The sequence below is a fragment of the Diospyros lotus genome, chromosome 1, assembly GCF_014633365.1.
Source record: "Diospyros lotus cultivar Yz01 chromosome 1, ASM1463336v1, whole genome shotgun sequence".
Lineage (NCBI taxonomy): Eukaryota > Viridiplantae > Streptophyta > Magnoliopsida > Ericales > Ebenaceae > Diospyros > Diospyros lotus.
In genome coordinates this window covers 33,592,456-33,617,704 of record NC_068338.1, presented here as the reverse complement: position 1 = coordinate 33,617,704, position 25,249 = coordinate 33,592,456, and the positions used below count along the sequence as shown (strand labels likewise).

Sequence of the window (25,249 nt, the reverse complement as noted above, 5' to 3'; positions counted from 1 at the left end):
TGGACGTGACAAATGAAACCTATGCAAGGCTCCTTAAAACTGCTGCCTCTAGGGGGCTGAAGTTGCCGAAGCAGGAGGGGATTGTCAACGGCCGGATGATGCAGCCGGAGATTGACGGTGACGGGGGCAAGGCTGAGTTGGTAGACGACTTGGTAGGGTTCAAGATGTCACCCTGGAAGCCATCGCTGCAAAGCATCCCAGAGGTGATTTCCCCACCTCTCCCAACTCCAAGCAAATGTGTAATCTGAATAATATGATGATTCACACGCAAGTAATAATGCAACTCATTAACATTCATACATTGTAATGTTTAGAAATCAACTAAAATAAAATGCTTTCTTGTTTGTTTTATTAAGATTTTTTTATTATGTCATAAGAACATAGAAAAAGATGATGATGTATTAAATATACTTTATTATTGATTGCATTCATGTTAATAAGTACATTTATTTTTATCATCAACTAATAAAAAGTAAAAGCATTTGACAGGAAAAATACCTTCATTTTTAAGGGTTTTGTAAAGAGCGAGCCTGCAAATCATTTGTTCAAATATGTAGTTTTTCTGTAGATAACTTCAATTAATGAATTAGCCAAGAAAAAGAAAAACAGATTCATAACGTAACCCAATTTTATGACCAATTGCATCAACCCAACATGACTTTAAAAATGTCTAGTCATCATCACGTGTCAATCGCCATTTGGTTCAAATGCGCATGTAAGTAGGGGCCGACAATGTTCATACAGTACGACATAAAGAACATATTTTAATAATAAATAAAGCATATAAAGAAATACAATATGAGAGGAGAGGCATAGGCAAAGAGATGAAACAAGACATATTCCCATCTCTCGGAGGAAATAATGAAAACCCAGATATTGTACTTTCATTCTCGATCTTCACAAGTAACTGGGTATTTATATATATAATGGAAAATCAAATCTTTACGGCAGCACGAGCCTCGACGCAAATATCAAGAAAAGATGTGAAGCATCAGAGGATTCAAACCAACGAGCAAAGATGTGATTCGCCATTTTTGAACACAAATCGAGGTAGGGAAAGCTGCTCATATGCGGCAGCAGCAGCCTCGCCATTCTATCTCCCACTACCTAGTTTTCACCTCGAGGAGTGTGTTGCATTCATCATGCAAAAGCTGTACAAAGTGTATGTATGAATCACATAGGCAATATAATATCATAAACAAAGGGAGTGTTGAGACGGATTTATATTTAATTAATATGAATTTACATTGTTTATATATGGCTTAGACCTGACCAATGTCAACAGAAAGAGAAGGTAGCTCCAAGTTCCAACAACTGCAAAGAGGGCTTGTTCGTGGATGAATGTGAAGAAGCGAGACAGAAGTATAGGGTGTGTTTCTTTTCAATGGCTACACAGCAAATAATAATAAAGAAAAGAAAAGCAAGGCAAAGCCTATAGCTTAAATTTGGGCAAAAGATGGATAGCAAATCTCATTATCTCATGCATAAAAAACTGCGAACCCCACAACCAAGAACAAGGGAAAGTAAGTTCAAATCTTCCTACTAGTAAATACATCTTTGTAATTGTGTTGGTCTGCAAAGCCTGGCCTTGTTTTGTTCCTTCTGCGACAAAGATAGCCTGCAGCCAGGTTCTAAATCTAATGCCCATGCATGACTCCTTCAGTGTTACCAAAGCTTTGAATTTCCTCAGATCGCCAGAATGCTTGGGTTATTGAAGACTGAAAAACGAGTTCTCGTTGATTTTCTAACTCGAACCCAAGAACCCTGGAAATGTTTCTTTGGTTGTGCTTCTAGCAGTAGCAACAGTTGAAAGACCAATCGAAACGGAATGCAGGATGAAACAAGGCAGAGATGGGAGGCATTTAAAGTCAATTTTGTCAAGAGACCTTAATTACTTGGCCAACAAAAAACATTCAAATTAACTAGAAAGCCAGGATGAATGATCAAAAGGAACACACACATCTGAGATTTGAATTCAAATAGGAAGAGAAGTACAGCTATTGACCAAGAATAAGCCATCATTTCTCCATATCAACAAGTTCGCAAAAGAAAAGGAAAAAAGTAAAGTTCGGAACTTCCTTAAGAGGCAGCATGCATACAATGAAAAAAGATATTGAACATCAGATGATGTATATCATTAATGATTTTCCCGATACCATAAGCAAAAGATAGGACAAGTACTTCTAATTTTGAATGGGAAAACTCAATAGCAACCAAATTGTAATCAGCAACAAATTTTGACATGCAACTTCCTAAACAATAACTTTGAAGGGTTACAATAATTCAATCCCAGCTGCATATTGTCCTCTGAATGCAAGAACTATGATCAACTTTAGGAAGAAAACAATAAAAGGGAGCTCCCTTCAGTCCAAGCATAGAGAAGGAAAGGATGAAATTCATCTCCCGCATCATTCATGCATTCACAGTAGCATGTACAACTCCGTTCTACTGCATTTGGATGAATGAGTCGGCAGCTAATTTCAAATCCTTCACCCATCCATGAGTGGACTGAAGAAAGCTCACTTATATTGTTCAATAGAGTGCGGGTAACAAAGTTTAAACTGCGCGCTGATTATACAAGATTAATTGACAATGGAGAGATATTGCTAATAGCTTATGGACTTGATGCAAAATCAAAGTCAAAATTGGAAACCTTTACATTGGATAAAACTCAAGCTCTATACATTAACATTATTGCATTACAATCCAGCAACAGCTAATCAAGGAATTCTGAACTAATCAAGTAAGGATAAAAAAGTGATGCTAAACAGGTAGAGCAACACTCTGTACTCTAATATTTGATGATAATTTATATAGATTTCTTTTTCTTTTTTTTGTATTTTCCATATTGGTTAATGCCTTAATTCTTCTAAATGATGTACCAAATGACTCCACATGAAAATGGAGAAAGAGAAGGTTTAGAACTGATTAATGTAACAGCAATCGGCAATACTTGTTGAACCTATCCTAAACATGCACATACTGTAAAGATACTGTAAAGCAATTAGGGGTTTCAGCAATGACTGAATCTTAATCACAGCTTAAACACATCAATTTCAAAAAAAGAAAATGGGTAACTGGCTTTTAACTGGAAAAATGTATGAACTTTTAACAAGACAATGTGGCAGACTCGGGTTGTACTGTTCGAAATAAATAGCGCATCAAGAAAAATACCTGGAACTCCAGAATGGGGTAGGTTGCATTTCGAAACAAAATTCATGAAATTAATACCTGGAACTTCAGTTCAGAAACCAAGCAGGAGAAGAACTCATTTTGAATATTTTCATTCAAGACAGATGGCGGTCTCGAGACGAAACAATTGCATATACTCTTCTCTCCTCATAAAGGCTAATTAATCTTAAAGCTATGTATTGAATATTCTCAATTCTGGAAGTTGGAAACATCCAAAGCACAAAATGCTTGCTGTTTCCTGAGTAGGTAAAGGGTTAGCTTGCATGAACCCTAACCCTAACAACTGGAGGTAGATAGCCATTAAAGAGAAGGAATAAAATGTGTAGAAAAGGTTAATGCCTGAAGAAGGAACGAAGACCCATTATGCATTAGATCCCAGATGACGAAATAACACCAGATCAAACTTCGAACAGTCCTATTTCACACGTAAGATCATGCATTTCTGGCCCCCATCAACAAGATCTAGTATGTATCATCATTAACCAGCAAACCGGAAAGGCCTTGAAAACCTTTTGGCCTTACAAAAACAAAATCTAAGTAAACACAGCTTCTCCATAAAGATTTACATAAGAATATTGAGACGGATTAGAGGAATACGATCAGCTTACAAATGGAAACCCAGAAGCTCCGTTGATGCATAATTCTTTTCTGATCTCCAAAAACCCTAATTTCGATCGGAATAGAATACCAATCATCTGCAGCACAGAACAGTTAAGCGGAAAGAGAGAGAGAGAAAACAAAACAAAGGGAAGGGGATTAATAAAAAAGAAAAAGAAAAAACTCAATAAAGAGAGGTAATAATAATATAATTAAAAACGAAAAGTGAAGAGAGAGCACAAATCACGGAGGAGCTGTAAGTGCGAGGGAGGGAAGGGGAGGGAGAGGTCGCTGTCTTCATGAGAGTCAGAGAAAGGAAAGCGATACGAAGATCTCTCTCTCTCTCTCTCTCTCTCCCTCTCTCTCTCTCTCTCTCCCAGAGAGAGTAGAGAGGGTTTTGTTTTTCTTTTTCATTTTCCTTTTCTCTGTAAGTTTTCTCAGGGGATGGATATGGATGATGTTTGTAAGGCCAAGGCAGCCAAGGAATGTGTAGTTATTACACACGCGAGGATGATTATAAAGAAGAGGAGAGAAGAGAAGTCTCTCTCTTTCTCTGAGAAGTCTCTCTCTCTCTCTCTCTCTCTCTCTCTCTTTCCTGAACTGCTGCTGCTAGGGGCATTCGTTCATTCATTCATTCGGTGATACAACCACGCCTGTAGGAAAGGAACAGGTAGTGGGGTTTCCTTTTCCTTTGACCCGTCGTCCATCTTCTTCCATTAATTAATAAATTTCCTTCCTCTTTCCTCCTCCTCCTTCCTTTCTTCTCTCTCTCCTCTATCCTCTCTCTCTCTCTCTCTCCACTGTAAACAAATACTAGTTAGCTACTCTGTGCCTGTCTGGCTTTCAATTCACCCTTATTTTAGTCGTATTTGTGCTTGTGCCTTATTAATTTGCAAAGAAATCAAATACTACAAGAGAAAAAGGTGAAGCGGCTGAGAAGGGCCCGGAGGATACCTGTTTTCAGTTTCAGATGATCATGAAGGCGATGGATCATCGTTTCAATTACATAAATGCCCCTCCATTGTTGTCCACCGAATAATACTATTTTCTCCTCCCTGCATTTTTTATAAACCACGTGATCAACGGACTGCCTATTACTTCTTTTTCTTTTTCTTTTTTACTTTTTCTTTAAAATTTAATAAAATTTTGACTTTTTAAATATTATAATAATCTCTCTAATAAAAACAGGCCTCATTCGAAATTATTTTAATTTAAATGCATTTTTAATTATTTGTGTATAATTTATTTTATTTCTTTTGTTAAAAATATAAAAGTCCAAACATTTTGCTTGATAACATTCTATATTGTTTAAATAATGTTGTTTCTGGAACATAATAATAAATTTATTTATTAAAATTATTATCATCAAATCATTTAGATTTCATAAAAAAAAATAACGACCAAAAAATACATACCAATTCTCATATAAATGCTTAAATATTTAAGTTAAACATCCAACTTTACTAAAAACTTGAATATAATATTAAAGGCGTATATTTATTAGAATGAAGACTTATATAGTTATAGATGGACATGAGACTTTATGAGAAATATATCCATGATATTTCGAGATTCATTAAAATTATAATTTGTATATATAATATCTTTTATTTTTATGAAACTCTTACAAAGGTTTTTAAATATCAAATGTATCGTGTTTGTGCTTTATTTAGGATTTTCCCAAAAAAATTATAAGATAAATTTCAAGATGTTACAATTTCCCGAATACTATTAACGGCCTCCTAGTTTCTTTCCCTCGGTCTCCCAAAAACATTTTGCATATCTAATAGACATTCAATCTTTTAGATATCATTTTTAGTCCAAAATGAAACTTTGGACTCTTGAATTTTTTTTTGCCTTTTAATAAACATTTGGTTATAACACACCAAAAAATAATGTTAATAAGTGTAAATGTATATTGTCTTTAGGTAAAGGGAACTTATTACTCACTTTTTAATTCTTCAAACGCTTTGATTAGATAATAATAATAATAATAATAATAATAATAATAATAAATATATTATGTTTCCAAACATGCCATCAATTAGTGGAATAATTTTGGACTTAAAAATAATATGCAATAAAGTGTACATTATTTAAAAATAAGATAGATTTATGCACCTAATATTTCCCCTTTTATAAATCTAAAAACAAAACTATATTGTGTGCATTAACTATATTTTTTTAAAAAAATCATTTTTAAAAAATTATTTTTGTATAATTTTAACAATATTATAATTGCCCACTATCCATGTAAGTATTTATTTTCAAGAAAAAATTACAATAATCATTCTTGAAACTTAATGTATTTCCGAAAATCATCCCCACATTTCAAAAATAACTATAACCTTTCATGTTGTTAAACAAATGACAAAATAATTATTTTACTCTTTACTCTTTCTTATATTTTTCTCTATTCTTTTATTGTCTAGCTATATAAAAAAGAAAAAAAAAAAAAACAGCTAGTAATAGACAATTGCGAACCTCAAACAACCATTGTGTATTTGGATTTAATTAAACTCATATGCATCTCAAATTTGTATCTAGATTCGAGATGAACATACCAAAATATAAGTTTGAAAATATGTGTCTGTGTAAGAGAGAGAAAGAGATATAGCCTTTGCATAGCAGACATTGTGTCGTTGGGGATAAAAGTGTGCAATCGATCCTATATAAGTGATAGATCGACAATTAATAGAAGTAGCATGAAACAAGCTTGGAGGCGACTCAAGTTGTCAACATCAAGCATGCTTAGCTCAAGTAAGGCAAATGGGAGGCAACAATAGCTAGTGACCACGCAAGCATGGTGAGGCGGGCAATAAGCACGAGTTGACGATGATGGTAACAAAGATGAGAAGAGACTATCAAGAGTGACAAAGTTGTTGTTAGACTATTGCAATGCTACTTGCTGGTGGCATAGGTCAATGACATGCAAGTTAGTGAAAGGAATTACTAGTATGGCAATACAAATAAAAAAAAAATTATTATGTATCAGATACACACAGTGAAATATAATATATACGCCATACATAACTTAGATATTTAAACAATACGCATATTCATCAAAAGAATACAAATAAATGCATGCATGTTGTTCAATGTAAGGTTAGAGTATATGATCAATTTATGTACTGATGCCGTGTCCACTTTACGTTGTGTTGATTCTAATCTATCAACACCTAGTATGCTGAATGATATCGTTTTGATCACCTATTCTCGTGCCATATATAGAGATTTCGCGTATCACCAATGATCGCATCTCAAAATTATACGCATAACAATTAGATGTATAATTTTTATAACAACATAATATTTTCAAAAAAAATAAAAGAAAATAAAAGAAATAACAGAATAGGTGATATGCGGAATTCTCCCTTCTCCTCATTTCTAACAAAATGAACAGCAAATATTTGCTTCCCTTAGTAATTCTCCCTCCTCCCCATTTCTAATTCATTTCTCAAATCTGCTACCCCCTAATAATTGAAGCAATCATTCAGAGATTACTATAAAATTTTACTATGTATTTTTTACTATATACTATGTATTTTTACTATGCATTATGCATTATTGGTAGAATGGTCCAAGGGTCAACATTTGACCAATTACTTTCAGAGACATTTTGGATACACAATATCGATACCAAACACAATATTATATGGTGTGTAACTTTTTAGGTTTACTACTCACTAGCAATCAGATAACACCGAAACTCTTTTTAGTATCGGTCAATCTTTTAACCTATCACTGTAACTTTTTCAAATCCCGACGATATTTCAAGAGTTCTTGAATAGCACATAATAGTGGTTTAAGACAATATAGGTGGTAGTAAAGTCTCACTTCAAGTTAATCTATTACAGTTGATAATTACCATGCACTACAATCCTTCCATCGCCTAACATCCCAACTGAGCCAGAGTCATTGAGTGACAAATTCATAAACTCAGTAACTATATGTTAGACCTTATTAATATGACCAGATACACCTCAGGAAATACTTTTTTTTACTTTTAATTTGTCATGGCCAGTGGTTGTCCCGTCACATTAATAGTAGATCACATAGGATATTCACCTTATTAAATATCAACGATGGCGACAGATCATATTCCCAATAACTGTTTCCATATACCAGTAATACAGAATCATATAGATAAACGTTTTCACCTCTCAATTGGACGGTTCAGTTCATTAGCAAATTGCACACATCAATACACAAAATAATCGCGTCGATTCAAGTTTAAAAATCAACATAGTATCGCAATCTGATGACACGACAATTATCCACTAGCCCATGTGATCAGTCATCAGCGTCACCTTTGGCTGATAATTCCCAAACTACCACTCATATGTCTACTAGCGACATGTCATGTCATATGGCATATAAGATACTATCTTCCCATCAGCATCCTTATATTGTACAAGGTAGTAATCTATGTGTTAGTTCATACTCAATTAATCAGAATCTCCGTCCAAATAATCTAAGGATTGTGAATAATTTAATAAGTTCAATTACCAAAGAATCTGGACATTGAGTCTTAACACTTTGAGAATTACATTTTCACATAAAAGGTTCAAATACTCATTCATATAATTGATTGAAGAAAATAAAAATAAAGAAAATATTATCTTTTATAAATTTATACAAAAATACAATTAATACATTATAATTAAGTCTACTAAATGTCATTTAAATTTAACATTATAGCACATGACACTAACACTTAGCATTGACAACATGACAATTGACGATGATGAAAACAAACAAATGCGGAAGAGATGAGAGATAGAGGGTAAAAACAATTGAATTATGCAAACATAGTAGGGTTTTTTTTGTTTTGTTTTCAATTGGAGGTTATAAGAAAAAATGAAAAAAATGTGTAAATGCATAATATTATATATTAAGTAATATATTATATATATAGAGAGAGAGAGAACTGATTTTCAGCCCCAATTGGGACTGGATATGAACCAAAAAATGGTCATCCTTTCGACTAGGATAGTTTGATCTTGGATCATACTAGTTTTTCGATTTATACAAAAGGCAAGATAGAGAGAACGATTTTCAAAGAAAGCAAGAGAAACAAGGATCACCACTGTCACCGTGAACTGTTGCTAAAGGGGCAAACCGAGAGATATGGACAAGAGAGTTTTAAAAAGATAGGGAACAAAATTGAGAAATGAGGAAAACGTTTTTAAATAAGAATATATTATGGTCATTTTAAAATATTTAGCCACACACACATTAACTATAACTAGTAGTGGTGGTGAAAAATTGTACATAGCATTAATTAAACATCAAAAGTATTCGTTATATATTATCAAATAGAGATAATTTATACAATTATATATCATAAATCTCAAGGATTACATTTATAATTTTTTCTTATTTTAAATATTAACAAAAAATTATAATTTAAATACTATTGTGATAGTCCTATTGAATTATAGATCATCTTTATCAAAATAGCTTAATGTTTGTTTGACTGTATATGTAAATACTGATAGTCTTTTCAAGCATAAAACGATCAAAGATAATTTAAATAAAATTTATAAGGCTAAAAGCATATTTATATATCTAAACTTTTGCTTTTTTTTTTTTTAAAGAATCTTAAACTTTTAATGGTTCCAAATGTGCCATCCAATTTAGACAAAAAACACATTTATACTCTTAAACTTTTTTTGGTTCTAAATGTGTCGTTAAACTATGAAAAATCATTTATTTAAATATCTTGCCAATAAATAATGTGTAAGCCTATTGACATGACAGTTTTTTGACGTCTTTTTAACTCCGTATCTCTTTCTCTAGTTGTGTCTTCTATATCTCTGGTGTTCCTTATATCTCATCTGGTTTGGCTACGTAGGTTGGTTAGGTCAAATGAATAACTAACGTGCCAGAGTTGATTCTCATCCTCTTGTCGAGGGTAGAATATATTGTGGGAGATGTAGTCGGCAGAAATGTAGAAGAAGCTAGCAAGAGAGAAAGGACAATGAGAGAGAGAGAGAAATAGAGTTGATAAGACGTTGGAGAAAGATGGGGAGCTAAAGAGAAAGAGAGCTGAGGAGATGTTGGAAAGAGAAAGAAAATGAGAGGTGAAGAGATGCCAGAAAATTGCTACATCAACATGCATGCATATCACTTGTTGCTCAAGTATTTAAATGAGTTATTTTGTACAATTTAAGAGTATATTTGAAATAATAAAAAATTTAAGATTATATAAGAAAAAAGTATAAAAATTCAAAAGCATAAATATATTTGTGATCTAAGTTCAGAAATACATTTAAAACCACAAAAAAATCCAAAATTTCACAAGAAAAAAACACAAAAATTTAAGGATACAGATATGGTTTTGGGCAATTTATAATGCACGGAAAAACAGAAAGAACACATGCAAGGAATGTACGAGTCGGGCAATGCATATAGATGGGAGGAGCGTTGCTTGCTTGTCGTCTGAAAATGAAATGATTAAGACCTGACCCGACCCGATTATTTGATGCGTTTTCATGACAACGTGTCTTCCGTGTCTGAGAAATAAAGCTTAATTATGTATTGACAACCCTGCCCAGACCCATGTGTTTGATGTCTTTGCCATTGCCCATTGGCGTACGGATGCCAACGCAAATGCCTCCCATGATAATGATTGATGGTCTCGTCATCCATCCATCCATCCATCCCAATTTATTTCTTTCTTTCCCCTCTTGTCCACAGTCTCCACATTCATCAAAGCCAAAGCTGCCACCCCACCCTCCCACCCATCTGACTGTTTGTTTCCCGGGAAAATAAGTACCCACGCGGATATGAAATTTGACTCAAATACATACTTGGGTTGAATGAGATCGAAAATTTTACACGCATGCATACATACATATATACTGATTACTAGTATTGGGTGTGGATATATAAGTAGGTGTGGATGTTGTTTACTTTGATATAATATAGTAGTGGGGAGTACCAAGTGTGATTAACATGAAAATGAAAATGACCATTTTAGATAACTTTTGATTATGAGTGATAATCCGCCATTAACTCATTATCATATAAAATTAATGGCAGGCACAACACGTGTACTTTTGTTATATTTAAGAATATTATTATTGTTAAAACTAAGGTTAGTGTATGTAGATAAATAACAACATACTATACTACTAGACTTTCACAATTATTTTTATCTATTTATTTTTTTTCTAATCTCTCTTTCTTTATTTTATTAAATTAAATAATTTTTCTATTTCATACACAATTTTCATGGGATATCCGGCAGATTTGAATGCCTCGTGGGCCCGAAGCCCAATTTAACATAGAGCCTGGCCCAACAATCGCTTCTACAGAGGCCGAAAAATCAGGGGTGCAGGTCTCGCGTTGACGGATTTAGCAAGGGGAGGGAAGAGCGAGGAGACCGAAGAAGAGAAATAGAGAGGGAAGGAGGGAAGAACGAGTCGAGATCGGAAAAACATCGCATTTCCGGGGCCGGATTCCTATTGCTCCGGCCTTCTTGGTTTCTCGATTCGCCCTTCTCGCGGTGGCGGTGGCGGTGGCGTTTGAGTTCCTTCCATGGCGTATCAAAGAAGGCAGCTAGGGCACAGGGCCTCGAGCTTTAGGGGAGAGGTTGGGGGTCCTGATATCCGTCGTGCGCCTTATCCTCATCTGCCATACGAGAGCTCGTCGTCATCTTCCGCGTCTTCGCTCGCCGCCAAAGCCATCAGAGCATCTTCCGCCTACCGCGACGCTTCTCTCTCCTCCGCTTACGGCCATTCCACTCTCTCCCCTTCCCGAGACCCCAGCCATGCCCCATTTTCTCGTTCCGGACCTTCCCCCTTACCAAAGGTCGGGTTCCTCTTTCATCTCCTTCATTTCCATTACTTTATTGCTTACCAACATTATAGAAGAACTACCAGTGATTTGAAGATTAACGGAATTTATGCTTATCTCCCTTCTTTCTTTTATGTACTTTTTTTAAAAAAAATTATTTGGTAAGCGGTCAGGGGTGTAGGTGCAAATTAAGGTTTTAATTGGATCTGATACATAAAGATATGTGCATTGTTTATATATACATTTATATATTTTATAGATTAAGAACATAGAAAGGAAATAGGGATCGGTGAACTACTTCTTGCAACATGCTGGAACAACCACAACTTTGTTTAAAGGCCTAGGAGTCGGCAATGGTTCTGTTTGGTTTCTGTTTTTTGCCAAAACCATAACCAAACCAAATTAAACTATTAAAACCAAAACAAAACCATTATCCATTGATTTTAAAATTTAAAAACTATAACCAAACTATTTGGTTTCGGTTTTAATCATGATTTTTTTAGTTCGATCTATACCAACAAACAAAGACAAAACTCTTGCAAATAGCATTCATAAGAATTTTTGATAACTTCACAACAAACAAAGACAAACTCTAATGAAATTACCTTCCTCTTGCATAAAGTTACAAATTAACTTCAAACATCCTGGATAGAAAATCACATCTCCAAACCTACAATTGTTAAGATCAATAAATTAATATTTGCATAATTAAATTGTAATTTAAGCTAAAAAAATTTAGCTACGAAAGTTAATACCTTCATTAACAACATTAATATCTTATTCGTAAATTGATGTATATCCATCTGAAATGAGTGAGCCAGCTCTATCTAACAAAAATATAAATATAAAAAGTAAATTAATATGAAAATTTTAAAGTCTTAACAATAAAAAATAACTAGTAAATGAAATAAATTAACCTTTTTCCACTTCATTTTACAACCAACTTTGGGCACACATCAATGCTTTTATTGTCTTTGGGTGAAGTCGATTACGATGAGAATTCACCAGTCTCCCACTAGAACTGAATGGCGACTCCAAAGCAACAGTAGATACAAGAATGGCTAATATATCTCTTGCAATAGTTTGCAAGGTAGGATACTTCACCCTATTCACTTTCCACCAAAGTAAAATATCAAACTGACCATTATCAACTATAACATTTTCATCCAAGTAAAGGTCCAATTCAGTTATGAAATTAGTAACCTTAGTAGTTTTACTCTTTTTAAGAAAAGATTGATATTCATCATCAAAAGAAATGAAATTCTCTCTTTGAGTGACGCTCACATGCAATGTACATTCTTGGTTATTCACATCATTCACTTTGTTCTTTTTATAGGATCTAACACTATAGCAACACCCATCAACTTATGAATCACATTCCAATATACATCAAACTTATCTGACATGCTTTTTGCCATTGTACTAATCACTTCATTGGGAGACTTGACCCACTCATTCAATGTCAACTTAACCTTACAAATTATTGGAAAGTACATATTAGCAGTTGGATATTTTGTTCCAAAAAACAACTCAGTTACATTATAAAACAACTCTAATCTATCACAAACATCCTTTGCAGTTTCTCAATCTCTGTCACTTGGCACATTCTTATATTGTGATTCAAACAATTTAAGTTGAGGAAACACAGACTTATAAACCAAAGCAGTTTTAAGCATCAAATAAGTAGAGTTTCATCTAGTCGGACAATCCAAACCCAACCTTTTAGCATAAGGCACTTTCATTTATCGACAAACGTCCTCAAACTTTTCTATTCTTTTTGGAGATGCTGTCCAAAAAACCACACTTTCCCTCACATTATCAATGGCATGCTTAATCACATCTAAACCAATTTTAATAATAAGATTCAAGATATGGGTAGAACAAAACAACGCACATGCAATAAAGATCCACCATTCAAAAGACATCAAACATTCAATTTTACTTTAATCTTACCAATCATACTATCATTGGTGGAGCAATTATGCACTGTAATTGTGGATAATCTTGAGTCCACATTTCACCCAAGCATAGCATCAATTAACACATCGGTCAACACATCACTTGTATGAGGGCAAGGGACATAGATAAACCTAAATGACATACAATTATAAATTATTAGTAAACTTAAAGTTTAAAACTACTATTATCAAATTTAACAACAATAAAACAATATACTAAGTTAAAAAATACTTGTCATACCTCAAAACTTTGTTATGCAATGTCCAAGACTTATCAATGAAATATGTTTTAACAGTCATAAAACCCCTTTTTTGGTTACTAGAAGTCCACATGTCCGTTGTAATAGCCACCCTACTACTGTCAATGTTTTCAATCAAACTCATCACTTTACCGCTCTCTTCACTATAAATCCTCATGATATCATTCTTCAAAGTATTATGAGAAGGACACTTGAAAAGAGTTTGAATGGTACTTGTGAAATCTTCGAATCCACTATGTTCCACCATTGAAAGAGGATAATCATGCATAATGATCATCTTTCCTAATTTCTCTCTTCCTTTTTTTCATCATATGGACCAGAAGAGAGATCTCATTTCAAATTAGGTTTTATAAAGATTTGTCTTATATCTCTTACCAATCTTCTCTTAGGACACCTATTGAGATGTTGCTTCATAGTTGATGTACCATTCGTTGATTTACCCGCAAGTAATTTCTTACAATAGTTGCATTGGGACTTAATTTCTTTATTAATGATTCTTTGAAAATGTTTCCATAGATCACTTCTAGTCCTACCACCAATTTCCTTATCAGGGGCATTCACCTCTTGAGAACTCTCCATCGGTATTGATTGATGAGTTAGTTCATCAGACGAAGACCCGCTCACAAAACATTGTTGTGTGATGCCACTTTGTGAGCATGCCATATTCTGTAAAAACAAACAACATAATTCAGAAATTGTCATTAGTTATTACTCAGACCATAACAGGAAAAATCTCCATGAAGTTAAAAAAACACAAATTATACAAATCTCATTGCATAGATTATACACAGATCAAATAGTTCTTATTGCACAATTACAAGCAATCCAAAACAGAACAAAAACAACTTGGGACCAAAAGTTTTATGAATAATATCTCAGTAGACCATGGAATTCCATTTTGAGAATATATTTACAATGTACATACGGGTGAAAAAATGATAATCATTTTATTCAATGCTTAAGCAAGCAGGCAGGCATGTATTAATTAAGCTGAAAGAAACTGCAACAAAATTAGTGTGTTGTGCTTATGCTTAGTGGAATACAAATGGTTCTTAAGCTCCCACCATATATCTCATACATAAGAAACCCCAGAAGAAAAGATAAAACAACTTGCCAAATAGGTAAAGGAGCACATGGACTTGCAACGTAAAGGACACCCGCAAGTTATATAAAATAATAGGAACTTTCCAAAGAAGAGAAGAAAATATTAGAAGAACATGCCTTAGATCTTCTTAACTCTTGCATGTGCCAAGCTATGGAGATAAGAAATGCAGTTGCGCACCTTGCGACTAGAAAAGAGGAAGGAATGAACACACAAGAGGCTCACGCGGGTTGCTTCACGCTGCTAATTCCTTTCCTTAGGAGTCAAGAAGTATTGGTTTACTCAATTGGATGGGGGATACTACAATTTTGGGTAGGAATGGCAATGGACCGGGTTTTGGACACAGGGAGTATTAATCTGTCGGGTTCCTCTTTTCCGTCCCCATTTGAATCCCTTTTCCAGTCCTGTCATGGTTCTTATCAGATAATATACTTAATTCCCATTTCATTCCCATCTCCGTAGGGTAATGGGTGCCTGTTACCCATCATACACTCGTCACTCAATTAATTTAAATAAAAATAAAGAGTAATTTATTTCTAAAACTTGTGTTGTTTTCTTAACCATATTTCTTTTCCTACCGCATGGATGTTTCACATCTTATATTATTAATTAAAATTCAAATTTAAAAAAACTGAAATGTTATGCTCAAGGGTGTTAAAATAAAATGATTTTGATGCTTACAAAAATTTATTCCCCTAAAATTTACAAAAATGATTTTGATTCCTATAAAATTTATGTATACATTTGTGTGTGCATGATCTATATTTCTTTCGTGTCCACGTATCTTCGATCGATTGAATCTGTGTGTCAGTCGACCGAAGTAAGGCATAAAGTCCGTGTTTGTCTATGTGTAACTTAGGTTGACTGAAGAACATCTTCAATCGATCGAAATTGACCAGAAAGTTTGGTCTCCATCTTCAGTCAACTAATAAGTTGACCAAACTTTTTGCCTAGAGTCACTGGATAACTTCAGTCGATCGAAGAATTATCTTCAGTCGATTGAAGGCAACCAGATCGTTGACATTTGATCTTCGGTTGATCGAAGATGTAACTTCAGTCGACCGAAGTTAAGTGATCATCTATGATTTCTTCCCTCTTCGTATCTTTTTTTTTTTTGGTGCACGTCAAGAGATATATTCCATGGTCATTTTTTTCCTTTGTACCTTATTACTCAGACCTAACATTTCCATGCATAAAGGTAAAGCTCTCTTTTTGAAATAAAGCTACTTTTGGTTAGCTTTTTGAAGATTTTGATACTTTTTGTCTCCATAAAGTTTATGCTCAATTATGCCTTAAGTTGTCCCCTCATCTTTATCAGTTTGACCTTGTGTACAAAGCACTCTTATGTTTATGTCGATCCCAATAGCTGTTGAAAAAAATTGAAGATAAAGCTTAAGTAATTTAAAAACCTTCAGATATTCTCTTCTCTCCTTGTGTTTGTAACAACTTTTTTTAAAATGGTCACTATATAAGGAGAGTTAGTTGTTAATGAAAGATACACATGTTGAACAAACTTTGAAGAGCATTCAAACAAGAGAGTTCAAGTGCTGGTGAACAATTTGTTGCCGTTGCTAATTACTTGTTTGATTGAAGCTCTTGGTTGTAAGTTTGTTATTTACTCACTTGTATGTGAGGGAATTCTATGTGCTAGTGGTAAGTTAGTGTTTATTCTTGCTTAGACAAGAGATTTGCTGTTGGTTCTAGTTTCAATTAAAAGCTAGAGTTATTTTCTCCCTAGTGAAACCTCAAGCTTAGTCTTGAGAGAGAGGATTAGGCTCTTTATAGAGCTGAACCTCTATAAAATTCTCTTGTGTCTTGTGGTTGCATGCTTTATCTTGTTAGGATACATTTGTTCTAGATTAGGGCTTGTAATGTGAGGGAAAATATCATGTTGTATTTTCTGTTATGTCTTCTAGAAGTCAGGTCTGACTGAGTTTGTTGTAACTACTCTTTGGGCAGTCGGTCAGGTAGAATCTCCCGCCCCTATGGCTTATAAATAGGGGCCGAGAGGTAGGCTTTGGGTGTGCTTTCTATTGTGGGTTTTCAAGCTGTATTGGAGCGAGATTGTGCAGTGAGAAGGAGTGAATATCTTTCTTGTATACAACTCTATATAGCTTTCAGGTTTATGGGCTAGGTGAGAGTTGTGTTTTAGGGCACATGTAATCTTGTATTTGGATTCAAGATAGTGGAGAAAGCAGGGGCAAAAGCTAATCTGGATGTAGGTCTTTTATTGAGACCGAACCAGGATAATCTTGTGTGTTGTGTGCAGTTCTTGACTGGTTTCTTGATTGAATTCTGATTTCTATTCATTACAAATTAGAGAGGGGTCGTTGGGTGAGTTTGAGTGATTGAGTGATCATATAAAAGGGTGAGATCTAGGTTAACATATCTATTTCCATAATTTATTGTAATCTTAAGTTAAAAGATCACATTAAAAAGATTTTTCAACAAAGAGCAAAAGTTAAATATTTTTCAAAAAACCCAATTCACCCCCTCTTGGGTATTTATCTGGGCAACATGAAATAATAACAAAATAGATTGATAAATAAAGTAGCTCTGAAGATTAAAAATAAGAATAAAAATAGATAATTTAAAAACAAAATATCATTCATAGAGTATCATCGTCCATGTTTGGCAATAGGAAGGAGCATATATAAAGATTAAGAGACATTTTGTTTTGAGACAAAAAAATCCTATGTCTAGAATAAAAAAAAAAAAGATTGCATCATTGTATGTAAATTGAATGAAATAAAAATTTATGTGCTGGTTGGAGACTCCGTACCAGTCCCTTACCTGGATCATGAGTTTATTTATTTATTTTTCTGGGTTTGTATCTGCCCCATTGAAAGAAAAAAAATGTTGTCAGGGTGGATGCTAATTGCTATATTGCGCATGGACGTGCGAGGGAGGAAGGGAGACCAACTAATTTTTTGTTAGATTGTGCAGTTTTTCTGCCTTTGTAATCTAGTTAATTTCTTTATTAATTTCTAAGACCTGATAAGCCACCTAGCAGGATTAAGGCTTGTCGTTATTGTTATATTTCTAAGTCCTCCTGCTAGGCATAGCACCCCTGGATCACTTTGTTTTCAACAACTTGTCTATTTGAGTACAAGTAAAAATGAACGATGAGGGAGGGAACATAGTTTCCTTCTGATGTTTGGTGCAGCTTTCTATGTTGCTGATACTTTCTGTTTACTGAGTTTGAGCCATTTCTTTGACCATGCAATCATTAGATTTAAGATAAGAAAATTTCTTGTCTCTATCTTCTTTTTCACTTTCTTATTCTGTTCAATTGGTCATTGACTTTCTCCTGAACCGAACTTGAGCTTCTTTGCCTTGAAATCTGGGGAAAATACACAAACCATTCATTCCTTATCTGTAATTTATGAGTTGCTTCAAATATTCTTTTCACGTATTTATATTTATTCTTTCTTACATTTAAGTATCTTAAATGACTTGTTAATAAGTGATCTCACATCATCCTGAGTTGTTTCATTACTGGAAGTTTAGTCATGAGATGGTTTTGTTGTGCAGTATTCTGAATGTTAGTCTGAGTTCATTTGGTCACTTCTCAATTTGCATACTGATGGATGTCTCTTCTGGACTTCGGATGCTTTTTACTTTAATTTTCAACTCGTACTAGTGCGCATCCTTTTTGAATAATATATTACCTCAGTTGCTAATGATAATTTCTCTTTCTACGAATTTCTACTAGTTAAACTTACTGTCTATTTTTCTAGCTCATAAAGTTTGATGCGTGTGATGTAGGACTCTGCCACCCATGAGTATAATTCAATGAAAACTTTGGATGAGCAAAAACATGGATTTTGGGGCACTTTGGCAAGAAAAACTAAAGCCATTATTGAAGATGATAATGCAGCCCCACAATTTGAAACACTTGTAAGAACAAGATTCCAAATGCCTAATGCTCCAACAAGGGGTCAGGTGAGAATTCTGCTTGAAAATTGCATCTGTACAATGATAATGTAGGATACCTCAACTCTGCACAACAAAGCCTTTGGCCAATCACTTGGGGTTGCATAAATCATAATTTTTGCACTCTGCTCAGCCAGGGGTCACCCAAATATCTCTCTCTTTTATCACATGTGAAATTAATTTAGGTCTATACCGTGCCTAGCATTATATGCCAACTCTCAATTGCTTATGATGATTGATGAAAATGGAAGTTGTAGTTCTGAGTGGATCAATTTTTTTTATTGGTTTGGTTATATATTTTACTGTAAACAGTATCGGGTGTTTACTTAACTCAAGTCTTATGAAAATCCAATTTTAGTGATTAACTAGTCTACGCCTTGTTCTAGAATATATAGTTGTCATGTAGTGTTAAAATACTCTTGAATGTCTTTGGATCTTATGATCTGATTCTTTCATCCACATGTTTCCTTCAGTATAATAGCTTTCGCCATTCAACTGAAAACAACCAAAAGATGGATAATCCTGCACTACACAAGGGCCTAGATGCAATTACATCTTCACTTAGTTACATTGGTGGCACTATTGGTAAATGCCTTTGAGGTAAGCTTCATGTGGAGTGTTACATTGTTTTGAGAATCTACGGGATGCACTAGGTTGGTTCAAGAATCTTGTGTTGAACATGCCTTGTAATCTATATGGAAAAAAAGAGGGCCAATTAGCATGTAAGATATGGGAACATAGAGAACAAATGAAATCAATGATATGAACAACCAAAGAATGCTAGTGTTATCAGTTTAATTGAAACAGCTTGCTGCAATTATGAAATTGCCATTGAAACATCCTGTGTTACCACTCGCAATGTCCTCTGTTGTTGTGGCCACTGTTGCAGCACATTCTGTGTCACCACTCACAATGTCCTCTGTTATTGTGGCCACTGCTGCAACTGCCTCCTTTAGCTATTGATGTAACCATTTGATTTATTACAAAAAAGTTTTACTTAGCCAAAAAAAAAAAAAAAAGACAACTCTTATCCCTGCCAAACTGCAATTACCATCACATAGCTATCGCCATCATTATACTGCTGTTGGTTCACGGATGTTACAATCATTGTTCACACCCCTCAATCCGTTGCACCCATTTCAACAGATGTTATCTGCTGCCACGACTGCATAGAGAGTATCATAGTGTCCCTTTATTTAAGGTCCCATGACTCCCATCACTTCCACTGTTATCCTGATTGTCAACCTATCATTATGGGTTCCAGTTGCATAGTATGTCTATTGTTAACATCAAGGGCAATGAAGGATAAACTGCAATTACATGGTCTGTGTATTGTCCAAAGAAGCCATGTAAAAGTATGGTTTTGGTCCAGCAGCATGCTAACAATTCTATGGTTTTCAATTGTTATGGATTGAGAGGACTGTTACTTGTGCAATGTAGTAGAAATTCTGGTCTGTACCTAGCCAATGCCTATTACCAAAACCAACACACTCAGCAATCTTTTATAGATGGACACAAGTAAATTTGAACTTTTTCTTATTTTTTTTTTTTTGTCATCACTTGTATACATTCATTTATGCATAAGCACATGCACACATCTACCCGCAGCAACATATATATGTAGTTGAATATGTTAGCTATTTATCCAATGTTCCACATGTTGCATTTGACTGGTTATTAGTTGCTCCATTTACCTGAGGAATCTGGTGGTGGTTCAATGGTTTTTAATGCTTTCTTTTGTTTTCACCAATGTTGCCCCATACTTTTTCAGGAGGGTCTTAATATTGTGGAGAACCGGACTGCAGACATCATTCAAGAAACTTGGAAGCTGCAAATAAGGAAACAAGGGAGTTCCTCTGAGAGACAGAAGCAGATGTTGAATATTGGTGTGCGGCAACGGCCTCCAATGCAGACTCAGATGCATGCTGATCTGGAAATTCAACTGAAGGCATCTCGCGACGTAAGGTGGCAACTGTGTTACTAGTTTAAACAATGGAGTATCTTGGGTGTGTGGGGTTCTGCTTCTATTTTTCTAACATATTTGAAAGCTAGAACTGAACCCACCACCTAGGTTCTCATACATGCATTGTTCAAGTTAATGCTTTAATTGAGTCCCTTGTATCTATTCTGCACCCAAGGTCTAACCAAGTGAAACCTATCTTGCTACTTTTTTGAGGACATGAAGGCTTCTTTTATGGTGCCCTTTTAATCCTCAGAATTCCTAAATATTTATCTTTCATGCAATTTGACAGCTGTGGGATATTCATAATGGTGTTGTTTGCAAGTCTGGAACAGTTGCCTAACTATTCATGTCATTTTCAGCATGCCTATCTGGCTGCATGGATTCATTGTCTTGTTATACTTTCTGCAGGATTCCTATTTAATTTATGATTGATACTACTGTAAAATTTCCCTGGTTTGTTGTTATTGTCATTTGTGTTTTACATGATATGTTGAGTGTGTCTTAAGCTTCCTGCTATCGTTTGGTTTCTTATTGTTAGTATTTGTGTTGCTTATATTGGTGGTCTGCTAAAATTAAGTGTTGATACAAGCATGTGATTGGTCATAGATTTTGAAAATGTATCCCTTTACATTTCTGTATTCCTTTTGCTGAACTATTGGGTTCCCATCTTCCTTTTACTGTCCTTGGCTTCTATCATGATGGTATCATACCCTCAGAGGGCAGGAACTTGAAGAAATGACCACCTTGAGAATTTATTTGCTGAACTGTCACATGCTGTTTGGCTAATATTTTACTTTAACTATGTCAGCAAGATGCATGATATGTCTTCTGGTTCACATCCCAGGTTGCCATGGCTATGGCTGCAAAGGCAAAGCTGCTACTTCGTGAGCTGAAGACAGTCAAAGCAGACCTAGCTTTTGCAAAGGAGCGTTGTGCTCAGTTGGAAGAAGAAAATAGAATTCTAAGAGAGTCTCTTGAAAAGGGAGATAATCCGGAAGATGATGATTTGGTATGCATTTTCTTATTTCCACTAGTCTGCAACTCTCCCTCACGCCTCAAACTCCCTAAGCAGCAAACCCCCTCCCCCCCCCCCCCCCCCCCCCCCCCCCCCGCCGCGGCGCAGGGACCCAAAAAAAAATGAGAAAAAAATTTCTCCCTCTTAGTGCTATACATTTCTTTATTTTATTTCTGTATGGTGATTTGAATGATCAGCCTTAGTTCTAGAACACTTATTTGTATCCAAAGCATCAATTATTATCAGTAAGGAAATTTGATATTCGATCAATGCATAGTTTTGTGTTTCAATGCATTAGGTTTGTTTTTTCCTTGTCTTAGACACGATTTTTCTGCCTTTTCTTTGGGATGGAACAAAAAGCTTGACTGAAGTAAATCAATTTGTTTAGAATACACTCAGTATTCTGATGCTTCTGTTCTCTTTATCAGATTCGGCTTCAGCTTGAGACACTACTGGCAGAGAAGGCTCGGTTGGCACAGGAAAACTCAGTCTTTGCAAGGGAGAACCGCTTTTTAAGGGAAATTGTTGAATACCACCAGCTAACCATGCAGGATGTTGTGTACTTGGATGAGGGCAGCGAAGAGGTCACTGAAATTTATCCCATCAAGGTATCTCCATTGAATAAAATGCATTCTGCAGGTGCAACACAAGATTACTTCTCAGTCTCATTCCCAACCCCTGAGGTTCAACATACTTTAAGCCATGATGTTTCTTCCCTCCCTATAACATCACGTCCACAATTAAGCCAGGACGTCCTCTCTATACCATCACAAGAACGGTTGGAAATTTCCCCAAGTTTGACCCCCTTAAGTTCCTTTATCCACATCCCAGAGGAGGAACCACTGAAAATATCACCCCATCTTTCATGAAGATGCTGCTCCTTTCCCAATTTCAAACGAAGGTTTGAATTTGTATCAATATGATTTTCCTTTTTGATAGCTTGTCAGCTGTTGCAATTTTGTCCGTGGCTTGGCCAAAATATAAATTTTTTGCTTCTTTGATTTTCTAATTCCAGTGTCATTGCCACAAAAAGGTAATAGAACTTTTTTCAAGTCACTCATGGGAACTTATTTTGTGCAGCCCTATGAAGTAATTTCTTTCTTTTGTGGCAAGGCTTCGCAGCTAATAGATTGCATTTCTAGCATGAACATGCACACATGCTTACTTATGCAAAGAATACAAAAGCTTGTTAAGCCATTCCTATTAGCAGCGAAGCCTTTCATTGTTCCTAACACGTTTATGAGTACAGCCTGAGTCGACCTGCCTTTATCGCTACTGGTATGTAGGTCTATCTTAGTACGTCCAAGGTGCTTTTTAGTAGCAAGTCATGGGTTGAAAGGTCATCTGAGAACATAGTACTGTAGACATTGAGTATGCAATTAGGTTTGGCAATGGATTGGAATTATCTATATAGAAATACACGGACTAATACCATTTGAAGCATTTTGGTTTTTGATTTATTGACAGGGATGAATTTTCTTGTAGGCCTTTTCAAGTTGATCTTTTGATTGACTACTATTCAGAATTACATCAGTGGCTGTATTCTTTTTTTTTTTTGTCTGAGAGCGGCTGTACTTCTATTTAGTTTAGATTTTCCTTTTTTTTTTTTTTTTCAGTTTTTCCTCCAATGGTACTAGATTATATGAGCATGGTACCTTATTATGTAAAGTAACTTGCCTGGAAGTGGATAAAAAGTTTTGTCCAAACTATTAGAATGTAGTTATCAGAAAAGTGTTCTTTCAAGATTTCCCCAAGTGTTGCTTCTGTGAATTTTTTCCGATTTTTGTATTAAGTCTTCTGACATTCTCTTTGAAAACATTGTACTGGAATATCTCAAAAGATCAATGTTATCTTTGTTCTCCATTCTAGCCTCCAATATCCTGCAGTTGTAGTTGGTGATTATTGATTCCACTCGGTGCTATTATGCAGTACTCATATTAATACGATATGAATTGTCTTCTGTATATTTTGTTAAATTTGGAAATAATTGACAGATTGATTGGCGATTTAGAATTTATGTGGTAAAAGCTAAAGGACAAAGAGATTCAAAAATCCCAAACGTGCAGGTAGGCGAGCAGTTGAAACAGAAGCAGAAGATATCAAAAGCCAGCCAAACTGAGGAACTACACCACAACTGGTGCTCTGGATCAAACCGTAAGCTTGGAGTTACCGGAAGTTAAATTGCCAGATTTTATGGGAACTCTAGCTAGCATAGCATAGCAGCATCATAAGGTTTGTTCTTGCCATGGTCGCCATAATAATATAAATAGGTAGGTATGGACAAAATGTTGTGTTGTTATATATAGAATTAAGCATTGTACAGTAGAACCACGAGATGCGCATGATGTCAATAATTGGAAGGGTGTTAATGGCTGGTTGTGATCCACACATAGTTGTCTCCGGCCCAACAACTACCCTTTTGTTCTGCCATTTCCATTCCCGGCCCCAAGAGGCTCGTCTCCCACTGGAATCCAATGCTGCTGCCTGCCTGCCTGCCTCCCTCTTTCTTCTTAAATCGCTCCCCCCCCCCCCCCCCCCCCAATCTTTTTTATTTATTATTACATTTATTCATCCAATCCAACCCCATCCCTACACTGCTACTAAATTCCAAGGTTAGGGAATATAACCATCTGGACCGTTGCTGTTTGTTTGTTTTCTCTGCTACCCATCGTGGCAAATCTGTTATATAATAATATATTAGTGCACGATTATTATTATTATTTGATCATAGCTGCTGCTGCGGCTGATTCTTGTGATGATGGGGAATAAGTCGGCGTTTCGTTCGGTGCCAATTTTGTAATCGTGCTCTGCTCGGACCATATATATATATATATAGAGAGAGAGAGATACATAAAATCGAGTTCTAAGTTGGTTTACAGTGTCAATGGGCCGCAAAATTAATAATAATAATAATCTGTACGGTAAAAGAAAAGGAGAAAAATTGTGTGTGTGTGGTGATGAGAAAAATCACTCTAAAAAGGACACAAAACCAAACCAAACCAAAACCAAGTTCCACAGATCCCTGACTCGACTACGTTCGATGCGAATATTCATAAAATCGGATCTGCGTTTCCCACGCGCCCACTCCACTCGTGAGTTCAACTCACTCACTAACACCCTTCCCAATTTTTAAATTTTTCTTTTTTTTTTTATTTTCAACATTGTATTGTTTGGATAAATTAAAGATAAAATTATTAATAACAAAAATTCATATGCAAATTTTTAAAAAAATAATGAATATATAATTATGGATTATCCTTTTGGACTTCCGAATGTTTGTTTATAAATACATATATCACAATAGCTTTCAAACACTATATAGTTATATGCTGTATCTGATTAAATACAGGGAAGTCCCAGCGCCATCCCCATTCAATTGATTGATTTTGATGGTGATTAATATTAAGTTTTGCACTATTTATT

General features: G+C 35.0%; 1 protein-coding gene and 1 long non-coding RNA gene across 2 annotated transcripts; one reads left to right on the top strand and one right to left on the bottom strand.

Moving 5' to 3' along the window:
• Positions 1-659: 659 nt before the first annotated feature.
• Positions 660-4,830, bottom strand: LOC127788078 (uncharacterized). The gene is made up of 2 exons (XR_008020296.1): positions 1,247-4,830; positions 660-1,151 (listed from the first exon to the last, which is right to left on the bottom strand). It is a non-coding gene; the product is annotated as an uncharacterized LOC127788078 (long non-coding RNA).
• A 6,293-nt stretch (positions 4,831-11,123) lies between these two features.
• Positions 11,124-23,713, top strand: LOC127809991 (uncharacterized). Its single transcript, XM_052349207.1, has 5 exons — positions 11,124-11,607; positions 18,681-18,857; positions 20,620-20,808; positions 21,656-21,820; positions 22,255-23,713. The coding sequence occupies exons 1-5, from the start codon at positions 11,335-11,337 to the stop codon at positions 22,693-22,695; spliced, it is 1,245 nt and encodes a 414-aa protein (XP_052205167.1). The 5' UTR covers positions 11,124-11,334; the 3' UTR covers positions 22,696-23,713.
• The last annotated feature ends 1,536 nt before the right edge of the window (positions 23,714-25,249 follow it).

Coding starts and splice junctions, on each gene's coding strand:
- LOC127809991 (XM_052349207.1), top strand. CDS start 11,335: ATGGCGTATCAAAGAAGGCAGCTAGGGCACAGGGCCTCGAGCTTTAGG. Junction 11,608..18,680: donor GACCTTCCCCCTTACCAAAG/GTCGGGTTCCTC, acceptor CGTGTGATGTAG/GACTCTGCCACCCATGAGTA. Junction 21,821..22,254: donor ATCCGGAAGATGATGATTTG/GTATGCATTTTC, acceptor TCTCTTTATCAG/ATTCGGCTTCAGCTTGAGAC.